This window comes from Ostrea edulis, chromosome 1 (assembly GCF_947568905.1).
Source record: "Ostrea edulis chromosome 1, xbOstEdul1.1, whole genome shotgun sequence".
Taxonomy (NCBI): domain Eukaryota; kingdom Metazoa; phylum Mollusca; class Bivalvia; order Ostreida; family Ostreidae; genus Ostrea; species Ostrea edulis.
In genome coordinates this window covers 63,575,748-63,599,115 of record NC_079164.1, presented here as the reverse complement: position 1 = coordinate 63,599,115, position 23,368 = coordinate 63,575,748, and the positions used below count along the sequence as shown (strand labels likewise).

General features: G+C 36.7%; 1 protein-coding gene across 3 annotated transcripts in view; it reads right to left on the bottom strand.

Moving 5' to 3' along the window:
* Nucleotides 1–14,482: 14,482 nt before the first annotated feature.
* Nucleotides 14,483–23,368, bottom strand: part of LOC125647899 (uncharacterized) — a 34,002-nt gene continuing 25,116 nt past the window's right edge. For all 3 annotated transcript variants that reach the window (XM_048874736.2, XM_048874757.2, XM_048874746.2), the window contains 4 exons: nucleotides 23,026–23,174; nucleotides 19,499–19,651; nucleotides 18,364–18,603; nucleotides 14,483–18,178 (listed from right to left, as the gene is read on the bottom strand). In XM_048874736.2, coding sequence (XP_048730693.2) covers nucleotides 17,087–18,178; nucleotides 18,364–18,603; nucleotides 19,499–19,651; nucleotides 23,026–23,174 — 1,634 coding nt within the window. In that variant the 3' untranslated portion in view covers nucleotides 14,483–17,086. The remainder of the gene's footprint in view (nucleotides 18,179–18,363; nucleotides 18,604–19,498; nucleotides 19,652–23,025; nucleotides 23,175–23,368) is intronic.

Genomic DNA, 23,368 nt, shown 5'->3' with positions numbered 1-23,368 from the left:
TGATATATTTTGCCAGTGTATGTTTATGTTTATTCACCCTTGTGTTGTATTTTGTCTGTTTTTTTCACAGAATTGCCCTTTTTTTTTTTCTAGCTTGCTTGTGTGTTTATGTGTACATTGATTCACCCTTGTGTTGTATCTTATCAGTATGTTTGTGAATTGCCCGCGAGTTGTACCTTGTGTTGTATCTTATCAGTATGTTTGTGAATTGCCCACGAGTTGTACCTTGCTAGTGTGTTCAAGTGTACCCGGTATATTGAATTGTCAATGTGTACAGGGTTTAAGCCATATACTTTGTCTGATCTAACAGAATTCAGGGCTGCTATCTTGCGTAAAGACCGAAATGTGTAACAAGCTTAAAATATTTCAATCACCTGTATGATGCTTATTAGTCCCCTACTGACGAAGTCGAGGGGACTTCAGGTTTGCGCTCCATCCGTTTGTCCGTCTGTCCAGTTTCCGAACATTTTTTCTCTGTTCTTGCAGATATTTATTTTATATTTGGTATGTGGCTTTGCCATAACAAGTTACAGATCAAGTTCGAATTTCGTCTCGGTCCGTTGATTTTTCACTTAGTTATGGCCCTTTGATTTAGAAAAATAGCACGAATAATCAGTTTTCCAGACTTTTTTTGGTTGTGCTTGCAGATATTCATTTGATATTTGGTACATTGCTTTGTCATAACAAGTTACAGATCAAGTTTGAATTTCGTCTCGGTCCGTTGATTTTTCACTTAGTTATGGCCCTTGGACTTAGAAAAATAGCACGAATAATCAATTTTCCGGACTTTTTTTGGTTGTGCTTGCAGATATTCATTTGATATTTGGTACATTGCTTTGTCATAACAAGTTACAGATCAAGTTTGAATTTCATCTTGGTCCGTTGATTTTCCATTAAGTTATGGCCCTTGGACGTAGAAAAATAGCATGAATTTTTTCGGAAATGCTTTGGGCGAATTTATTCGGTCTGATTAAAGTCAGTCCGTACTATTTTAATAACTTAGTTAGTACTAATGCAGTGAAATAGTAGAGGTTGGCTTCAGTCAGACTAGAATTTATTTAAACATTTGATGTATAAAAAAACTTGACGGATATCTCTCTTAGTAAAAATAAAATCTCTTTAAGTAAAAAAAAAAAATGATATCATATAAGTTAGAGATATTTCTTTCGACGAGATAGATGGGTTTTTTAAATTTAGAAAGATATCTCTTCCTGAGAAATGTCTTCTTTTGGGGGGGGGGGGGGGTCTTGTTTTGGGAACTCGGTAAAATTTTGTCGCATTCAAAAAAAAAAATACATGAGTTCAGTCTTACTGTTTGACTCGTGCCTATCAAGGTAAACCCATCCTTTTAAAATCTGTGTCAATCAAATTTGGGGGGGGGGGGGTCATTTCACAATTTGGTTTTTTTTTTTTTTTTTTTTTGCAAAAGCACATAATATTGGGAGTTTGGGCCTGCGGTTGCAAGCACATAATATTGGATTATAATATATCAAAACTGTAACCTGTAGCGGTCACCCAACCCCAAGTGCTGATCACGCTCGCCGTTGCTTAACTTGCATGATCAAGAGAGAAGACTACCACATCACCGTTTGAACGAAGCGTAATCAACCGTGGGTTTCCGACAATGCCACATCACCAGAAAAGCTAGCTCTCTAGCGAGGTAGTATAAGTTCCCTCTTATACTGTCCGCTATACAAAACTAACATATATTCACATGTTATGGACTTTTCTAAAGTTTTACAATGGAAAACATAAATAATCTGATGTTTAAGCTGCTTAAATTCTCGCCTTCAAAATCACAAAAAAAAGTCATTTTAGGATTTTTCTTTTCTTTTGAAGATGATTTACTATTTTATATAGTTTAGAACTGTAGGATTGAATATGGTTACTGATGTTCTAAGTTGCGGCGGATCCGATTACGTAAAATCCGCAGATTATCTGATTACGCAGAAATAATAACCTCATACATCCATTGTTTTGCTTTTTTTTTAAACCCCCCCCCCCCAATTATGCATTTATTATGTTACATATTCATATCTGTTCATACATAATGGAAATCATTGTTTTATCGAGAAATAAAAGAGTGTGAGACAAAAAGAATTTTGTTTTAAAAAAGGGAAGATAATTGGGGAAAAAAAACTTAAAATGAAATTAAAAATTGTAATTGTAAATATCACGATGCAAAATTGATGAGCATTCATGAATTAAAATGGGGAATAAGAGGCCGATACGGCGGTCCTGTTTTGTTTGGGGTTTTTTCATTGGACACAATGGGTATCACTTTAAAGTTTTTCCCCCTACACCTGTCGTGTTTCAAATTACCTGATGGAGATGACCACCATATCCGGTATATTGGGGTGTAATTTCTCTCCTTTTACATTGCATACTAGTGTCGTGGACAATAGCTTTGAGTGATATTTATGGTTTTTAACAGGAAAGACAAGATTGTTGTAAATTAGCTGGCTTGATTCAAATTTCCAAGTGACAATATAGTGTAGGAGTTTGTGTCTGGATTTCTAAAGAAGAAAAATTGGACTAGTAAGTTTGTAATTACATGCGTTGTTTACAAAGTTGAGAATTGCTGTATTTTGCATGTTATTTGTTGATTTTGTTTATAGTTAGTCTTAGTTTTATAATATTAAAGCAAACCTGACGTAATGCGCCGCCCGAACTTCCGCCTCGTACTGATAATGTTCCTATAATACCCAATTTTACCTCAATATACAGAATAATGCAATACATATTCGTACATTTTCAGTTTTTACTATATATCTCTAGCAAAACTTTATTTTTCAAAAACAATATTATGATTACATTTTTCAGAACAGTATTTTCTTATACTACTTTATGCCACCCACTCGTCAGATAATTATGTTAATTAGTAAGATAATTATGCTAATTAGTCAGAGCCTCATGTTGATTTACCAGGGCCGTAAATTACATGGAGGCGGAGGAGGCAGCTGCCTCCTCCAACTTTTGAGCCAAAAAAAATTAAAATTTAAAGTTCATTAGAATTTATGTTGTTTCCAATAACTAAGAACATGATACCTCCCTTAAAAAGCATTCCAAATCTTTCTTTTAGAATGAGTTAGTCAAGTAACATCTTAGAAGGCCCTAGAATCAAGGATTTTGCTCGAAACGTGTTCAGTGTGCACAAAATGTGCCCAGCGTCTGGGGGCCTGGGCGGCCCCCAGACTCCCGCCTAATTTCCTGCCTCCTCCAAATTGAAGGTTAATTTACGGCCCTGTTTACAGGAAAAATTATATATATATATATTTAGGTTTTCAGCTTGAAAACGAATTATCACTCCGTATACGTCTTCAGCTCGATGATGATATGATTTCATGTCTTTCGAAGGAAGAAAAATGTCAAGGTCATTAGGAACTGGTTCGCGTATTTCTAAAGATTGCACTTTATTTACAACCGACTTCAATGGTACAATCTGTATCAGACACATTGAGTATGGTTGCAGCATCGCTGACGGACAGTTGTGTTCAGCGATGGATTTCGATTTTCACTGCAGATATCTGATGGAAGACGCAGAATGTAAAGGCGCCAAAATTAATGTCTTGTTTAAAATTGCATCCAGGAGGCTGGTCGATTTAGAGGGGGGTAGTATTATTATGATGTGGGCTGCAATATCACATACAGCGTATGTACATTGACGACTCAACGGTATATTGATGAAGTCATTCAGCCACACGTGGTTCCAATGATGCAGCATCTAGGAGCGGTATTCCAACATGACAACGCCAGACCACATACTGCTCACCTGTGATCCTTGGCCATCCAAACCACCCGATTTGAACCCTATCGAATATGGGACAAACTGGATATCTGCATCTACCAAAGGCAACCGCAGTCCCAAACTCTGCAACCGCAGTCCCAAACTCTGCAACAGCTGGCCCACGCTCTGCAGTTAGAGGGGAACAACTTCTCTAGAGGATTTTAGGAGACTTTGAGAAGGTGATACCGGGCAGTCATTGGTGCTCGTTGGGGCACACTAGATATTGAACTTGGATGAGCTTGAACTCTTAATGACTGTAATTATCATTAGTGGTAGTGATACTTTGATTATTAACCCAGCGTCCACATCATTTTAATGTTATCAATTAACCAATTATTAAATATTTTTCATTTATTAAAATGAATTTGTATTATGCGTTCCTCTCTTATTTTTTTGGATCAGTATATTTAACTCTTAATTAAGGAGGCACTCTACATCGTCATAATGGCTGACTTCCTTTTTAAACATGAATGAAAATATAGATTTCAGCAATATTAGTCTATTCCTTTCATATTAAAATTGCCTAGATGAGTAGCTCGGTACGTCGACTGCTGAACTGTAGATCCCGAGTTCGGGTCCAGCAGGGTTTCGTTTTTTGGTTGTTTTTTCCCAGATTGCTTTCTACTAAAACTGCATTTTTTGACTATATAAAGTAAATTTGAAAGTTTTCAATTTCAAAAATATTGTTGTACACATCCTCCACTTTTCATCCACATCAAATTTCTATGGTGGACATAGCATGTCACAGAAGGACGGGCTGGCTGCAACCATGTCAACCTAACAGTAGACTGACTCATTAAAAAGTCACAATGTAGATACAAAGAGTTTATTATGTACAATATCTCATTATGAACATGGTCCCAGTTCCACAAGTGTCCATTGTCTTGGTTCATTGGCTTAGACCTCCGTGGGGTTCCTTGACCGGTGTACCCGCTCCTGGTGCTTGGTTGTCCTTGTGCTAACGATTACTCTCCACTTCCTGCATACATACACTGGCTATAACAGGGTAACTGTAGACCACGAGTAGGACCTGTTTTTTTATGCACATATATAATATGTAATATATTACTTATACACACAAGAGTGGTGTTACATTACACATAAATACACACACAATATTATCTTATTTACAAATAAATATCCTGCACATGCCTTCTGTTTAACACAATGCACTTATACTGATCAACCAACTCTACCATTTTCCCTAAAGTATCTGGCAATCTCTCTTTCCGAAAAACTTCAAATCGTGACTGCAGATATGGAGAAACTGATCGCGTAGCATTAGGTCTTGCAGACCGTCGAATGTTTTCGGCGATTTTGCCATTTCAAGCCATCTATCGAAATAACTACCTAATCTTGCCGCAAACTAGGAAAATCTTTCACGTGGCTCAGGTCTACAAGATCCGAACTTTTTCTTAAATCCGTCGTCCATCAATTCAAAACGTCGCAATAATGCTGTCTTAAGTTTTTTTTTATAGTCGAGGGCGTCACTCTTGGGCATTAAAGCATACACATCTAAAGCTTTTCCCCATGTAAATTTATGTCCCAATCTGATTCATCCCAATATTGAACTTCAGCATGTCTTTCAAATCTTAACAGATAGCTATATTCTTGACTCGATTATTTTCTTACTGGCAAAACCTTTCAGAAGTCCAATATGGTTTTATTCCAGATATCATTCAAACCTTGCAAACATACAATCTTACCAATTATATAAGTACATGGCTTGACAACGGATTCTTCCCAGATAAGTTATCCTGGAAAAGGATATCCAGAAATACCGTATCATTGTATCACCAAGACCAGCGGCAATTGAGGATGAACAGTCCGGATTTCCATTTATTCAGACAAATATTTTCAGATATAAAACCTGCCACAATTTGGAAATTAGGTAACATTGAACTTTGCAAATTCATATGCAAAATATATACAGGTATGCATGTAAATGGCCTTGTTCATTTCTGTCATTTATGTGGTAATTCGTTCATGGATGTTTTCTGTCACTCGTCTTGTTTGTGTCTAAGTACCGCCAGCAGACGAGAACAGTGGTGGAACGCCATCGCTAATAACTTCAGTGTCGAACTGTGTGCAGAACTCTGTGGGCTCTCGGAATTTGAATGGTACCTTGTTCTTCTTGGTGGCCAAATATCTACACCTTTAAATAAGATGGACGCCACATCATTCCGTCTGCTGAACTTTAAATTGGTGCGCAGCACTTCAGCCCTATACTACAGATGCTCACTGCAGTAAATATATCTATATTAAATATGCTTTGGCTTTAAAAGGGACAGCTGCTACCATATGTACTCATATGTTGAGGTGTACAACTAAGAATATCCTATTCTTTTCTATTTTTGTTTATATTGTGTACATAATGTGGTTTTTTTTTCTCTTTTCTTTCTTTCTTTGTATGTACATGTATTTGTAATTATATTGATGTAAATGTATTTTCTTCATAATCTCCTAAAGGAGGAAATAAAGTATGAATGAATGAATGAATGAACTATGAAATGACGCTCAGTGCTACTCTCTTCAACTGGTTCATCATCTAATTCAGGTGACCTAGATCCTATACGCATTTGTTCCAACTCATGCCACATTTTCTCTTTCTCTAATTCAACCTTTGCTCTTTCTCTCTCTGCATCTGCTTCAAATCTACTTCTCTCTAACCCTCGTTCCATTTACCTCTCCTCTCTCTGAATATTCTGTTGTTCTTTAATGAAATTTTGCAACCCTTCATCCTTAAAACCCAAAGACTCACCATAACTCTTCAATTCATTGAGAATGTCCATTTTTTAACATGCAAGCAGTGGCGGATTTAAGGAGGGCGCAGCCGCCCCCCTGCCCCTAAAATTTAAGGTAAATCGTGTTTAGAAAAATGTACTAAACAATAAAAGAAGCAATAGTTTCTTCCACTCCCGGCGAAATAAATGACAAAATCTTTTGATTTCTTTAATTACTTTATTGGGAGAACTTAATTTTGTCCAAAAACCCTTAAAATTTGCGTCATTTTATTAATTTCATCTTATTAAAAATGATAGAAAATAATACAAATGACTAAATAGGAGACATATTTCAAGTCCTATAAAATCTGTATTTAACCCAGGAGCTTTGCCCCCTGGGTCCCCACCAGGGCTTCGCCCAGGACCCATTGGGGGCCTCAAGGCGGCCCCCAGATCCCCTGCCTCATAAAGCGGCGCCCCCCGTAACCGCAATTCCTGGATCCGCCCCTGGCAAGTGATTCACGCGTTTCAGACAATGATAATTTGTTTGGACATTTATAATCTGAACTGTACCTCAATTCACGTTGGACACAATACAACACTACATTTTTTGCTTGTTTCAACAAAATTTCATAACAATAAATAACAGATCCCAATATTGGGATGAATCAGATCATGACATAGCTTTAGATGTGTATGGAGTGTATGTTTTAATGCTCAATATTGGGATGAATCAGATTGGGACATAGATTTTCATGGGGAAAAGCTTTAGATGTGTATGCTTTAATGCCCAAGAGTGACGCCCTCGACTATAAAAAAAAAACTTAAGACAGCATTATTGCGACGTTTTGAATTGACGGACGACGGATTTAAGAAAAAGTTCAGATCTTGTAGACCTGAGCCACATGAAAGATTTTCCCAGTTTGCGGCAAGATTAGGTAGTTATTTCGATAGATGGCTTGAAATGGCAAAATCGCCGAAAACATTCGACGGTCTGCAAGACCTAATGCTACGCGATCAGTTTCTCCATATCGGCAGTCATGATTTGAAGTTGTTTCGGAAAGAGAGATTGCCAGATACTTTAGGGAAAATGGTAGAGTTGGTTGATCAGTATAAGTGCATTGTGTTAAACAGAAGGCATGTGCAGGATATTTATTTGTAAATAAGATAATATTGTGTGTGTATTTATGTGTAATGTAACACCACTCTGTGTGTATAAGTAATATATTACATATTATATATGTGCATAAAAAACAGGTCCTACTCGTGGTCTACAGTTACCCTGTTATAGCCAGTGTATGTATGCAGGAAGTGGAGAGTAATGGTGTAGCACAAGGACAACCAAGCACCAGGAGCGGGTACACCGGTCAAGGAACCCCACAGAGGTCTAAGCCAATGAGCCAAGACAATGGACACTTGTGGAACTGGGACCATGTTCATAATGAGATATTGTACATAATAAACTCTTTGTATCTACATTGTGACTTTTTAATGAGTCAGTCTACTGTTAGGTTGACATGGTTGCAGCCAGCCCGTCCTTCTGTGACATTGCATTTGTTTGTCCTCTCTCTCGTCCGACTCACACAACTCACATTTTCTACCTTTTCTTACCAGTATATATTCAAATCATGTGGTGAAAGTCTCAGACGCGTTATAGGTATTTTGTACTTCGAATGCAGTGGTTTTCTGAATAAATATACAGCACATTATCCGCTAAGTTATAGATATAAAAAGTTCTATTCTCGGATACGATAAATCCTTGACTATACAATCTTTCTTATACACGTCGTACATTCTTCGAATACCATTATCAATATATTTAGCATACACTGAAATACGGTGTAGTTTCATTTTTCAACAGGAGTACGAAAAATTTATTGGTTACATATGTGTAACCAAGCAAATACATATGTGTAACAAAGTAATTATATATGTGTAACCAGGCAATTACATATGTGTAACCAAGCAATTACATATGTGTAACAAAGCAATTATATATGTGTAACCAGGCAATTACATATGTGTAACCAAGCAATTACATATGTGTAACAAAGCAATTATATATGTGTAACCAGGTAATTACATATGTGTAACAAAGCAATTATATATGTGTAACCAGGCAATTACATATGTGTGACCAAGCAATTACATATGTGTAACAAAGCAATTATATATGTGTAACCAAGCAATTACATATGTGTAACAAAGCAATTATATATGTGTAACCAAGTAATTACATATGTGTAACCAAGCAATTACATATGTGTAACCAAACAATTACATGTGTAACCAAGCAATTACATATGTGTAACCAAGCAATTACACATGTATAACCAAGCAATTTGTTTTACTCCTGGTGAAGAATGTATTCCATCTTCACTAGCCAAGGGTTTTCGGTCTACTCCGCTACCCATAAATATGTAGCTGCAGATTTGTAACTCTCTGGGAAATATTGGGACAGGCTATAGATGTCCCAATATTTTCCCAGAGAGCTACAGATCTGCATCTGATAGATATGGGGAGCGGCCTTGGCTATTGACGATTTTTATAGTCTATCTGCGTTGTGGCAATTGTAACAATCAACTTGTCTATTGAATGATAATTCTCGTCAAGTTTTTCAGGTGGAAAATCAAAACAGGATTTTACATACAACTTTCAAGCATGGCATAGAATTTGTTCAAGGTGAATCAAAATCTTTTCCAGATGACGTTTATATCAACAACATTCTGCAATGACTGATTTGAATAAATCTATTCTTTGTCGAATCACTGACGGGCTGGATTTTTATTTCCCGCCATTTCTCATCGTTACGGGTGTCGTCTGCAATGTGTTGGTGATTCTAATCATGAGGAGCGCCTTCTTCCGTTCCCTATCAACCTCATTCTACATGATGGCGAATGCTGTTGTGGACACGTTCAGTTTGATTAGTCTTCTCACCGTCGATTGGTTGAACATAAACTATCCCTCCACCATCTACAGGGGGGAAGATTCTCACTATATGTGCAAATTCTTTCACTTTTTTGGCTGGGTAAGCAGCGACTCCGGTGTTTTGTTAACCACAGCCATGACACTGGAAAGAGGTTTAGCCATCACATTTCCCCTTAAATCGTCCTCCTGGTGTACAACGAAACGTGCAAAGCGCGTGACTGTCTTGATTTTCGTCTTCGTTACCATTAAAAATATCAACTTCTTATTCACATCCGACATATACGCTTTGAAGGAATCCGATCGGTTGTGTTACGTTTACCTGGACTCTGAAAATCTGAAGATCTTTTGGAAATTTGTCTGGCCTTGGATCCACAACATCTTTCTACTGGTGTCCTTCACAGCAATCAGTATCAGCAATATCATAATTATCCGACATATAAAAATCTCAGACAAAATCAGAAAAGCTCAGCATCACTCTTCAATTTACAAATCCAGGGAATGTCTTTCAGTGCCCGTCAGAACAAGACCCGGATCCCGAAAAAGACAGGTAGCCACCATGCTTTTGGTCGACTCCTTCACGGTCATTGTGTGCACTCTACCATTTTCTGTTTTCACCACGATAGATTCAAACACAGCGATTCTAGAGGGATCAAGCAGCGATAGAGATTGGAAGAGATTCATATCCTCCATGTCATTTTATTTGTTGTACGTCAATAGGTGCGTCAACTTTTACTTGTACAGCTGGAGTGGTACTCGCTTTCGAGAAGCCTTGTTATTTGTGATATGTTGCAGAAGGAAGAATAATCGGAAACCTAGAATTGCTACTATCAGTTATGCAAAAGGAAACAGTGTTCTGACATGTCACTCCACTACAGAATGACATGTACAGTGAAACTTCTCCAAGCCGGCCCCGTGTACAGTTTATATGCGGATTACATTTTTGTTCCGTATTTGTATAGCGCGCCATAAGTCAGATGACTTGAATTTCATGATCATATTAAAACTATCTTTTTATCTCTTCGATATGAAGAGTTCTAGTATGTTTAAAAAAAAGGTTTAAAGTTTTATTGTAATATTCCACTTTTGAAAAAAAAATCAAGCAAATTGTGTAAATGTATAGTATGTAAAAATATTTCATAACATCGTTCACAACCTCTGATGTTATCCTGCAACATACACGAAAACAAGAACTTTATTTAAATTCTACTACGGCTCAATTTTTTTCTATATAGCTACAAATTAGGTCGCTGTGACGTCATGCCAGTTTCCAAAACGGCCTACATTGTTTTTTGATGACGAAATGGGTGATATGTTAACAGGTTATGCCAAATGCGTTGAGAACACAATTCAAGAAAAACGTCTACGCATAGCCATGGTTCCACGTGTATTGATCTCGGAATGCAGACGATTGGTTCATACTGAATGACAAATCTCAATTATTCATATCCAGTGATCAGTCATCCAAAAAATAACTTTGTTAAACACCACTCTGATTCCACGCACAAGTACTCTGAAGTTGAAATAAAAAATTCCTCATTGACATCTTCGTGGTCTTCGGTGATCAGGTCTTCTAACAGTCTGTTGGAAGTCCCATGGGCACGAATTGTACTCCTTTGTTAGCTGACCTGTTCTTATATTCAGTCGATTCAATATATCCCAGTGAACTCGAAATAAAAGACACCACCGAGTCGTCCACTTTTGCTTCATACCTAGATAATTTATTCAAAGTAGATATTAACGGCAAACTAACAACTCAACTTTATGACAAACGGAATGATATCAGCTTCTCTATCGTCAACTTACCATATTTATGTAGCAATATTCCATTATCACCTGCATATGGTGTTTATATTTCTCAACTGTTCAATACGCAAGAGCTTGTTCTGCGTATATGGTTAGTTTTTAAATCGAGGCTGGCTACTGACAAACAAGTTGATGGTGCAGGGGTTTCAATAGTTTCGATTAAAGTCAGCAGTTTGCAAATTCTATGGTCGTTATAACAATCTAGTTTGCCAATACAACATATCATTGGGTCAAATGCTGTCTGGCGTGTTTCATACCGATTGTTAGGCCGTTCTTGGCACACTGATTTTGACTACGCATAACTCCATTTACCTGATCAAGATAGAGGGCTCATGGCGGGTGTGACCGGTCGACAGGGGATGCTTACTCCTCCTAGGCACCTGATCCCACCTCTGGTGTGTCCAGGAGTCCTTGTTTGCCCAACTCTCTAGTTTTTATTGCTTATAGGAGTTATGAGATTGATCACTGTTCGTTATCTTCACCTTTCATAATGTTAAGTCATTAATGAATTTGTTTTACAACATATATTGATTTTTTTATGATTATAAAATTGAATTATCAGTCATCGACTTTATTGTTGTATCAGCAAAATACAAAATTCAAGCAAAATGATAATCAATTTTCTCTTAATCAGTTATTACGTATGAAGGTATATCGCAAAATTTCTTCGATCTTTGCAATAACCGTGGCAGACATCCCATGGGGATCCGGGTTAGAATAGGTCCTCGATACCCCTTGCTTGTTGCAAGAGGCGATTAAACGAGACGGTCCTTCGGATGAGACCGAAAAAAAAAAACGAGGCCCCGAAAGCAGATGTAACACGATCAAGATTCCTCCCTGCCACAAGCGCTGCTCATAGGCCTAAATTTCGCAGCCCTTCATCGTGGTGAATGTCTCCATACGAGTGAAAAATTCTAGGGCAGGACGTTAAACAATACACAATCGTGGTGGGATTATACTTTAAATAGGTACTTTTGGTTGTACCTGGTTTTTTGTTATTTTCCTTTTTTGTAGTTAAACTCGCTGATAAAATCATCAATATACCTAAACACACACCGGTGAAACTTATTATTAAAGGAGACTCAAACCTGATCAACAAGACATTGATACATGTTCATATATAAATTAGCAACAACAACAAAAATAGCACAAGGGATAGCCCAAACAAGAGGCCCATGGGCCACATCGCTCACCTGTCACTTGGCTCATATCTAAAGATTTTCCCTATATATTCGCATGTAAAACTTTGATCCCAACCTACTCCCGGGACCATGATCTTTACAAACTTGAATCTGCACTATGTCAGAAAGCTTTCATGTAAACTTTTCTGGCCTAGTGATTTTTCAAAAGATTTTCCCTATATATTTGTATGTAAAACTTTGATTCCCTACTGTGGCCCCATCATACTCCCCCCCCCCCCCCCCCCCCCCCGGGGACCATGATTTGAACAAACTTGAATCTGCACTATGCCAGAAAGCTTTCATGTAAATATCAGCTTTTCTGGCTCAGTGGTTCTTGAGATTTTCCCAATATATTTGTATGTAAAACTTTGATCCCCTATTGTGGCCCCATCCAACCCCTGGGGGCCATGATTTCAACAAACTTGAATCTGCACCATGTCAGAAAGCTTTCATATAAATATCAGCTTTTCTGGCTCAGTGATTCTTGAGAAGATTTTCCCAATATATTTGTATGTAAAACTTTGATCCCCTATTGTGGCTTCATCATACTCCTGGGTGGCCATGATTTTAACAAACTTGAATCTGCACTATATCAGGAAGCTTTCATGTAAATCTCAGCTTTTCTGGCTCAGTGGTTCTTGAGAAGAAGATTTTTCCTATATATTTGTATGTAAAACTTTGATCCCCTATTGTGGTCCCATCCAACCCCCGGGGACCATGATTTTAACACACTTGAATCTGTCAGGAAGCTTTCATGTTTTTCAGCTCTTCTGGCCCAGTGGTTCTTGAGAAGATTTTTAAATGACCCCTCCCTATTTTTGCAATTACCTCCCCTTTGAAGGGGGCATGACCCTTCATTTGATCAAACTTGAAATCCCTCCACCCAAGGATACTTTTGGCCAAGTTTGGTTATAATTGGCCCAGTGGTTCTGGAGAAAATGTAAAAAGTTTACAGACAGACGACAGACAGCAGGCGATCAGAAAAGCTCACTTGAGCTTTCAGCTCAGGTGAGCTAAAAATAGTTGATTTGAAGAACTTTTACATGATTTTTTCCCCACTTTGTTCTAAGTGACCTTGACCTTTCCAAAATGACCTTCCAAAAGTCCCTGTCTCAAGGAATATTTGTGATCAATTTCTGATGAAAGGTTTAGGAGATGGGAACTTTTATATCAAAAACTGTTGAAACAAGAGGTACTGTGAGCAATGGTCACTAAGAATACCCCCTGCTTAACCCAATCTCCCAAAGGATGTTGTTAATAGGTATAAATTACCGCTTTCCCGAGTGTAAAAATATGGTATGCCTTTGTAGAAGAAAATGGAAGATATAGTCCGAACACAAATCCATGGCATAAACGTATAATTTTGACCTTGAGATCAAAGGTCATAGAGGTCATGAATGTACATGACACAGTCTCATGGTGATACACCCATGTCTCATGGTATGATTGTCAAAACCCTATAATCAATTTATAAGGTCAAAGTTAAAGGTCAAATTGAGGTCATGAAGGTACCCAACACATCATCGCATGGTGATACACTCATGTGTCAAATATGGTATGCCTATGTCAAAGAACAAAGAAGTTATGGCCCGGACACGAATCCATTGTAAAAAACCTTTAACTTTGACCTTGAGGTCAAGGGTCAAGAAGGTACTCGACACATTGTTTCATGATGATCCACCTGTGTGCCAAATATGGTATGCCTAAGTCAAAGAACAAAGAAGTTATGGCCCCGACACGAATCTGCACAGACAGACTGACGGACAGCGATTCCTATATTACCCCCCCCCCCCCCCCCCCCGGGAACTTCGTTCAGATGTGTGTATATAATAAGGAATTTTATATCTTGATTGACCTTGACATTTTCACATCGACCTTGAAAGAACTTGGTTTAAAAGTCCTTGTCTAAAGGAACATTACTTTTGTGACCAATTATATCAATTTCTGATGACAGCTTTACAAGATATGAGCTCGGACAGACGGATGGAAAGACATGACAGTGACTATATATGCTCCTCTGAAATTTTTCATGGAGCATAAAAATAACCAACAAATCTCAATCAAACTTTTATACAACTTTTAATAAACATGGCATGGTCCAAAGTTAAAGAGACCAATGTTGACAAGCTGAGTCAAGAATACTCTAACAATAACAAAAGCTAAAACACGTATGAATCTGAAGACATTGGCTTTATAATTTCACATAACTATATTTATACCATGTGAATAGAGAATATAATAAAAATTATGAGAGAGAGAAAGGGGGGGGGGGGGGGGGGGGGAGGGGGATCCTGTAGCTTTGTCAGCATTGTGCAATATACATGTATTTGCTCTTGTTAATCATTATGCATTATGAATTTATGTCCAATATCTACCGGTACCTAATTTTCTTAAATTTAATATTGCACCCTTTGTTTCCAAATTCTGTGGAACTACAAGATACATTTTAATGTGTCATCCTGGTTCTATCAAAATAACAGCATATTTTCACCCTTGGCGACAAGAAGACCAAATGCATTGAGATCAAATACTTGATAATTTTAAACAATGCAATTCACATTTTACATAGCAACACTAGCATATTGCCTTCAAAAAGTTAATACATATGTGCATGATAGTTCCTTGGACCAATATTTCCAAACCATTTAGCACAATATGCACCATTATCTTTAAAAAATCCACACACAACACATATACATAACAATGCATACTGTACAGGAACAAGAACAGCCTAATTAATTATGACTTTAAGTTTCCATTGGGAAATTCTGTCTATACATTCCTTAATACACCATTGTAACAAGCACAAATAAGATTTATGTCATCAGCCTGACAATTTTTTTTTATAATAACTAAAGGATTAGGTAAAAAAAAAAAAAAAAAAAAATCATAATCAGTATAAACGTGTTGAAAAATTGAGGTTTGCAAAGATAAAAGGTTACAAAGTATAGTGTGAAATCTAAAGCAAACTAGCATGGCGCTGCACCCTGCCCTTTTTGGCTGGTGTCATGCCCTTTTTCATTGCACCATGCCCTTTTTTCTCTATGAATTTAAAAAAAATAATTGTTAATATAAACAATTGTTCTTTATTTCACAAGGTTGATTGAAAAGTTTAAAATCAAGGCAGCAGATATTAATTTTTAAAGAGTCTAAATGATTATTCTATTACTACATGTGTATCATAGCAAGATACAATGAAAGTGCCCAGAAATTGTCTTGCCATGACGAAAAGTTCCCTTTTGAACATATGATATGTGTGCTCTCTCTAGATCCTAGATTTAACACCAAATTATCATCAAAAATTTAAAGAAATGGAATTTGCAGGATGTGTACATATATACATGTACCTACCCATCTGTATTAAGAATTTGTGTCACCACTCTGATAAAAGATTTGATAAAGTTGGTAAAAAAAAATGTCAATATAAAATATCAAAGAATCAGAAACAATGATTGTCGCAAAAAAGAAATAATCATGCTAAAAATGAAAAGTTGGTGCAACAGAAGGACAAATGAGTGTACAAACAATGGACAAAGTGATCCCTAAGTATTGCTATGCTTCACAGGCAACACAAAAAAAAATCTATTTTACAAAACGTATCTGAAACACAATAGTGACATGTGTAATGTAAACAGTACCTTGTGCCAGTTCAGGAATTGTATTTACACCCATCTTTTACCATACAAATTTTGTACAATATGACAAATGGACTCATCAAACATGAACAATAGTTACAAATTGTGCAATAAATGAAAAATATCAAGATACAATTGCTCGCTTGGGTACATAATTCACTTTCAGGTTTTTTTTCACCCATCATTCTAAATTTATTTACCCTGCATATACAACAAATATCCACAAGAAAGGTAGCACACTTTTGCTTTAAAATTTGGTCACATTAGACTACATATTTGAATAGAAAGGTGTCTTCCAAGTCATCATCTATTTTCTTATACAGATACCCAATGATTGGTGGTAATTAGTTTTCAAAAACAACATAACTGTACAAGTCATGAAACTATTAAACTCGCTGAAAATATACACATATATTTCTGACCTTTACTGCACATTTTTATGATTACCCTACTATTCACAGATTGCATAATAAACAATCTTCAAGCAGCACATATCAATATGATGTGTCGATTTCACATTTTTGTTAAATCTTAAAAGTTTTAACACTATTCTAACAAATATATTGACAATTTCTTGATAATTTTCTCTTTGTGTTTTGATGACCATCAAATAAAATTTTCAAAACTAATTTGAAATTATTTTTTTCAACTTCAAGAGACTCACACAATTTTTAATATCTAATGATTCACATCTGAATTTAAAGTTAAAAGAAAAAATATAAAATTCCCATCTGCTCATTGTTAATAATTCAAGTCAGAAAAGGGCAAACAAACAATATTTATATCTAGGCCTTGGTAATTTACAATTCTTTTATACGAAAGTAAATTTTATCACATTACAGCAAAATCTGATTTTCTATTCGAGTTCTAAAAGGACAAATGAATTTGTCCCTTTACTGTCATTCAACAATTCGTACAAACAAGAAAGGGTGGTATGTTTTCCATGATTTCTATTCACATACAGAAATGTTTATGTGGCACAATTCATTACACAGAAGTAAAACATGTAATTTTTAAATCAAAAACAACTTAATCCACTTCCTCCAGTGTGTGGGAAACATCCTCTATATCTGGTGATTTTTGTCTCTGACTGGCCACTAAATCCTCAGTAAACATTGTCACAAACAAGCTATCAAACACATCATCAGTCAACAACTGTCCGGCTTTGCAATGTTGTTGAGACATTGGTTTCCTTACGGAACAGGTGTCAATAAAACACTCACTTTCTTTACTACCAGTCACAGCTTTTTTTGATTCAGTATAATTTTTTTCTGTAGATTCTAGGCTCAACTTCAATTCCTCTATCATGAAGCCCATTTGTTTTTTGACTAGATCTGGTTGGACGACATTTCTGATGTGTCGCCTGTCCTCCTCCAGGCATTTATCAGTCTCCTTTGCTATCATTGTATATTTCATTTCCATAATCGAAGTCATGTCACAATCCATACACCAGGATGGTGTCTTAGAATTATTCACAAAGAAAATAGGAGCAACAACAAAGAACTGGTGATAGCTGTCTTTCTGTGTGCTACTGCACATATCAACCTCCGACTCGGAGGAGTCTTTGTCCTCATCAAGTGATCCTTTAGATGATATAGCATCCGATTCTTTCAGAGAGCTTCCACCCTCACCACTACTTCTTTCTTCACTAGGTGTCATGTCACTCGATGATTTAGAAGAATTGGATTCAACATCCATTGTAAATGAATCTAAAGGTCCTTGAGTATCTACAGGCTCTTGTGTATCCACATGCATTAGACTTCCTGGAGTTGTTTGACTTCCTAAAGAGGTTTGACAGTCCATTCCATCTTCCTGTTCTGAAGAAACTCGATCATCCTGCAATGGAGTCTTTTCTGAATCCAATGGAACACCCATATTTTGGTCACTAGATTCTTCCAGTGTTTCCAGCAGTTTCAATCTGGGACTTCTTTTGAGAGCAGTGTTTGGTCTTTGTTTAGGTTTCTTCCAGGAGTCTATACAGCACCCAACACCATGTTGGTGATTTTCACATCGAGACAAAGATTCATGTATATCCTGTAGGGGGATTAATTTTCCGTCACTGTTAAATGACTGTTCACTGTCATCATCATCCAAATAGAACAGATAATCACACTCCTCATCCTGTACGGGAAATAAAACAAACAAACAAATAAAAAATGGCAGGGCTTACAAATTCTACGTCAAAATGGAAATTTTTATCGATATTTTTCAATGTCACAGCCAAACATTAAAGTCAACAGATTTTAACCATTTGAAATCAAATATTTACAATATGTTCCAGTCAACAGGAACCAAGCAATGCTTACAACAGGAGGGGATCCCTGATCAAAATCAATATCACTCTGCAGATCCATCATCTGTTGTAGAAGGGCACTTGGAACCTCACACTTTGCAAGGAAGGCTTTATCAGAATCTAACACCCGATTTTTCTTCCTTTTAGGGATTTGGTAATTCATGGCCATTTTCTTTCCCCAACAAAGATTTTCCAGCCACGGTGGTTGCAACTGCCGCTTAGTACTATTAGTAATTTTATTTTTGGTCTCCACCTATTCAGTAAGCAAATAGAAAAAACATTTCATTGTACTATAAACTCACATCTTCATTTAAATAATGTTCATTTTATGACAGGAAATAACCACAAAACCAAGGGAATGATCAAGGCATTCAAAATTTTCCCAAGGAAGAATTCAACAGGAATTACACACAGGGGCAAACATGTCCCATTGTTGATCAGTGACCAACACCTACTGGATTCATTGCACTTCTGACCTTTATCATTTACTGAAATTACTTTTTTCTTTGATAACATGTCATCAACCATAATTGATCTATTTTCACCTCACAAAGTCAACAAATGTTATTGCTATAATGCTTTAAAACATAGTCTCAGAAGTCTTGCTAATCCCAAACACTGAATGATATTAAAATGATTGTACTAACACTACTAATACATAAAACAATTTCAAAATTGATGGTTAGAGGTCATATTACTCTCCGAACCCCATGTGATATATTCTGTCCAATAAGATATTTTATATCGCTTCAGACAAATTTGTAGACAATTGATTGGATAAAAGCTAATATTCTTTATTATATTCCTTTAAAATTTGATTGCCTAGATGATTAATTCTGTCGGTTAACGTGTCTACTGTTGTTCTGTAGATCGCGGATTTTTTAATTTTACAGATTACTTTCAACTAAAACTTTATACTGTTGCTGAAAAATAGAATTAACCTTAGATATTTAGAACGGGAATTTTTTTAGCAATATAAGTTTTGACTTTTTGACTGAATACAGTAAATTGGGAAGTTTTCAATTTCAAAATATTGTACTGTATCTATCCTTCACTTTTCATCTTTGGTGTGTTATTCCTCCTTAAGAATATGATGACAATTTACATTAATGGCACCATGTAAGTCCTATCTGGTAAAGTTACCATACCTCTTGTCCCGAGCTATTCTGGTCATCCGAGTCCAACAGATAGAGGTAGGACGAGCCACTGTCCGTGTGGTAGATGGACATGTCAGAAGAGCAGATGGAGGAGGTGGGGATGGTGGGTAAATGGAAAGGGCCTTGGCAATGCCCCTGTAACACCTAAAGAAAATAACATCAATTACTTTTAGTATTCTTAGAGATGTCAATTAATGACAAGAGTATATTTTACAATTTTTCACAAACTAAAAATTCTGAATATGTAATGAAACAAACTATGAACATACATCATTGAGATACCATACCAGCTCTGAAACTTCAATTGTCTATTAGAGTTGCCCATGTTGCCACTACCCAAACACTATTTTACATTTAGATTTGGTCATTTTGATATAATAGCTCTTTATAATCAAAGTATTCAAAGTTTTGAAATGAGGTGACATCCAATACAAGAAGTCTCAAAAATAACAAGAGGCCCACAGGCCTCATTGGTCACCCGAGTACTAGTTAAAAGTATCACTAGTCCCAAGGTAGCCCTGAAATCTAAAAGAAAAAAAATTCCCGTTCTAAATATCTAAGCGAAATTCTAATTTTCAGCAACAGTATAAAACAATGCGTGTTTTTTAAAACATCAATGCCCACAAAAGTGCATATACTAATGAAAGGCTTTACATTATATTATATACTAATTTGGACCCATCCTAGAGTCAAAACCCTGAGGTTGCAAAATTCACCATTTTTTGTACATCCTTTTCTGCTTTTCCTAAATATACATTTAGATTTTATACGGTATCAGCAAAGTTGACAAAGTCCTTCAAATCATTAACACAATAATCATTACAATAATTCTGGTCCCACTTTAATACCAAAAACTCCTACTGGGATCATGAAATTTACAATTTTGGTAAAGGACTACCTGCTCTTTCTAAATATCCATTTAGTATCAATTTTGTATCAATAGCACTAAAGAAGATGTTATTTTAGTGTTTTACACATAAACACTATATACCAAGTTTGGCCCCGCCCTGGGGTTATAACCCCTACCCTGGGGATCATGAAAATTGCAATTTTGGTAAAGGCCTTCCTGCTCTATATCACTATGCATTTAGTTTTTCTTACACATGTGCGGTTGTAGAGAAGAACATTTTTGAAAATTGGTCAATTTTTTTGGGCAGTTTTTGCCCCTCCCTTAGGGCCACAGGAGTCCTGATATTTAAAATTTATGTTTCCCTTGTCCAAAAGATGCTGCATACCAAATTTGAAAAGAATTGCAATAGTAGTTATCAAGAAGAAGTAAAAATGTTCAATTGTTAACGCATGATGACAGATTACAACCAATGGCAATAGGTCACCTGAGTTTACTGCATCAATTCAATAATTATTTACTCATATAAATCATTTTAACACCCCCCCCCCCCCCCCCCCCCCCCCCCATAGTCTAAATCGACCCATGGGCCGTGAATTTCACAATTTGAGAAGAGGACATCATAACCATACATTTAGTTTATCTCCAATAAATGTGAAAGTAGATAAGAAAAAAAAATAATTTGTGGCCATATAGGCCCTGCCCAAGGGCTTCAACCCCGACCTAGGAACCAATTTCTCAATTTAGGTAGAGAGCTTGATGGACATCATAATCATGCATTTAGTTTTTTTCCAAATATATATGGGGTAAGAGAAAAAGATTTTCAAAATTTTACCGGTAATACATTTTCACTATATATGCAGTATATGGCCATAACATCCCCACTCTTGGGCCTCAACTTCTGACCCAGGAACCACGAATTTCACAATTTGGGTAGAGAGCTTCATGGACATTATAGTCAGGCATTTAGTTTTTCTCAAATATATACAGGAGTAGAGAAGAAAGATTTTCTAAGATTAAATACATTTTCACTATATGACCATATTGGCCCCACCCTAGGATCTCAACCCCTGACCCAGGAGCCATGAATATCACAGTTTAGGTAGAGAGTTTCATGGACATCATAATCATGCATTTAATTTTTCTCAAATATAAATGGGAGTAGAGAAGATTTTCTCTACGATTTTATACATGTTCACTAAATTGTCATATTGGCCCTGCCCTAGGGCCTGAAGCAAGGACCATGGATTTCAATTTTGATAGACGGCTTCATGAATATAATAACCATGCATTTAGTTTTTCTCCCACATCTGTCGGAGTAGAGATGATTTTTGAAAGTATGGCCTTTTTAGCATATTTGACCGCACCCATGAGGCCCCTGGGGTAGTTTTTCACAATTTATATTCCTTTTAACCTAGAGATGCTTCACACCAAAAATGGAACAATTGACCTTGTAATTTTCAAGAAGTTAAAATATAAAATTGTTAAAGGACGACGCACAATGACCAATGGCAATAGGTCATCTGAGTGACTCTGGCGAACTAAACAAGAGGCCCATGGGTCACATCACTCACCTGAGTCCCCTTGGCCCATATTTTAAGATTTTCCCTACATATTTGTAAGGAAAACTCTGATCCCTATTGTGGCCCCAACCTACTCCTGAGGGCCATGGTTTTAACAAACCTGAATCTGCACTGTCAGGACTTCACCTCTTCTGGCCCAATGGTTCTGGAGAAGAAGATTTTTAAATGACCCCACCCTATTTTTGCATTTTGTGATTATCTCCCCTTTGAAGGGGGCATAACCCTTCATTTGAACAAACTTTAAAACCCTTCATTTAAACAAACTTTAATCCCCTTCATGCTTTGTGTCAGGTTTGGTTGAAATTGGCCCAGTGTTTCTGGAGGAGAAGATTTTTAAAAGTTGTCCATGTATTTTCATTATTTCGCTTTTATCTTTCCTTGGAAAGTGGCATGGCCCTTCATTTGAATAAACTTTAATCCCCTTTACCCAAGGATGTTTTTGCCAAGTTTTGTTGAAATTGGACCAATGATTCTGGAGAAGAGGATATTTAGAAGTCGTCAATGTATTTTCACTATTTCCTTATTATCTCCCCTTGGAAAAGGGGCGTGGCCCTTCTTTAGAACAAACTTGAATCCCTTTCACCCAAGGATGTTTTGTGCCAAGTTTGGTTGAAATTGGCACAGTGGTTCTGGAGAAGAAGATTTTTAAAAGCTGTCCATGTATTTTCACTATTTCGCTATTATCTTCCCCTTGGAAAGGGGCGTGGCCTTTCATTTGAATAAGCTGGAATTACCTTCACCTAGGAATGCTTTGTGCCAATTTTGGTTGAAATTGGCCAATTTGGTTCTGAAGAAGATTTTTTTTTAAAATTCAGTGTATTTTTGCTATTTCATCATCTCCCCTAGTAGAGAGGTATTGCCCTTCAATTGAACAAACTTGAATCCCCTTGCCCCAAGGATGCTTTGTGTTAAGTTTGGTTGAAATTGGCCCAGTGGTTCTGGAGAAGAAGTCGAAAACGTGAAAGTTTACAGAAAAACGGTTAAGAACATTGGAAAAAAGAAAATTGTAGTAAATCAGTGAATGGCCATCTTGAATGGGATATTGACTAGACGAGGTTGATAATGCCACCTCATAAAAATGAGTTTACCTGCAGATTATGTCCACCAGTCCCCCTCAGTGTAGTACCACTGGTGTTGACAGCTGACTTGGTTCCAGGGACACTGAGACTGAGAGTGGCTGTGGTACTATTGGGTTCCTGATAAAACCCTCCCATCACTTGAGGATAAAATGATGCCCCTATAAAAAGTCTTCAAATGTAATACACAAGAACCTGACCAAGAGTAGGTAAACGTCTTAATCAGACGCAATGTTGTCAATGAAAAATAAAGTCATGTTTTCCATTGTACATAATCACCCCCACATACCCAGCAAACCAGACAGTGATTCCTTGTATTTGAAATAAATATGAACATGTGATTGCCGTTATGTAA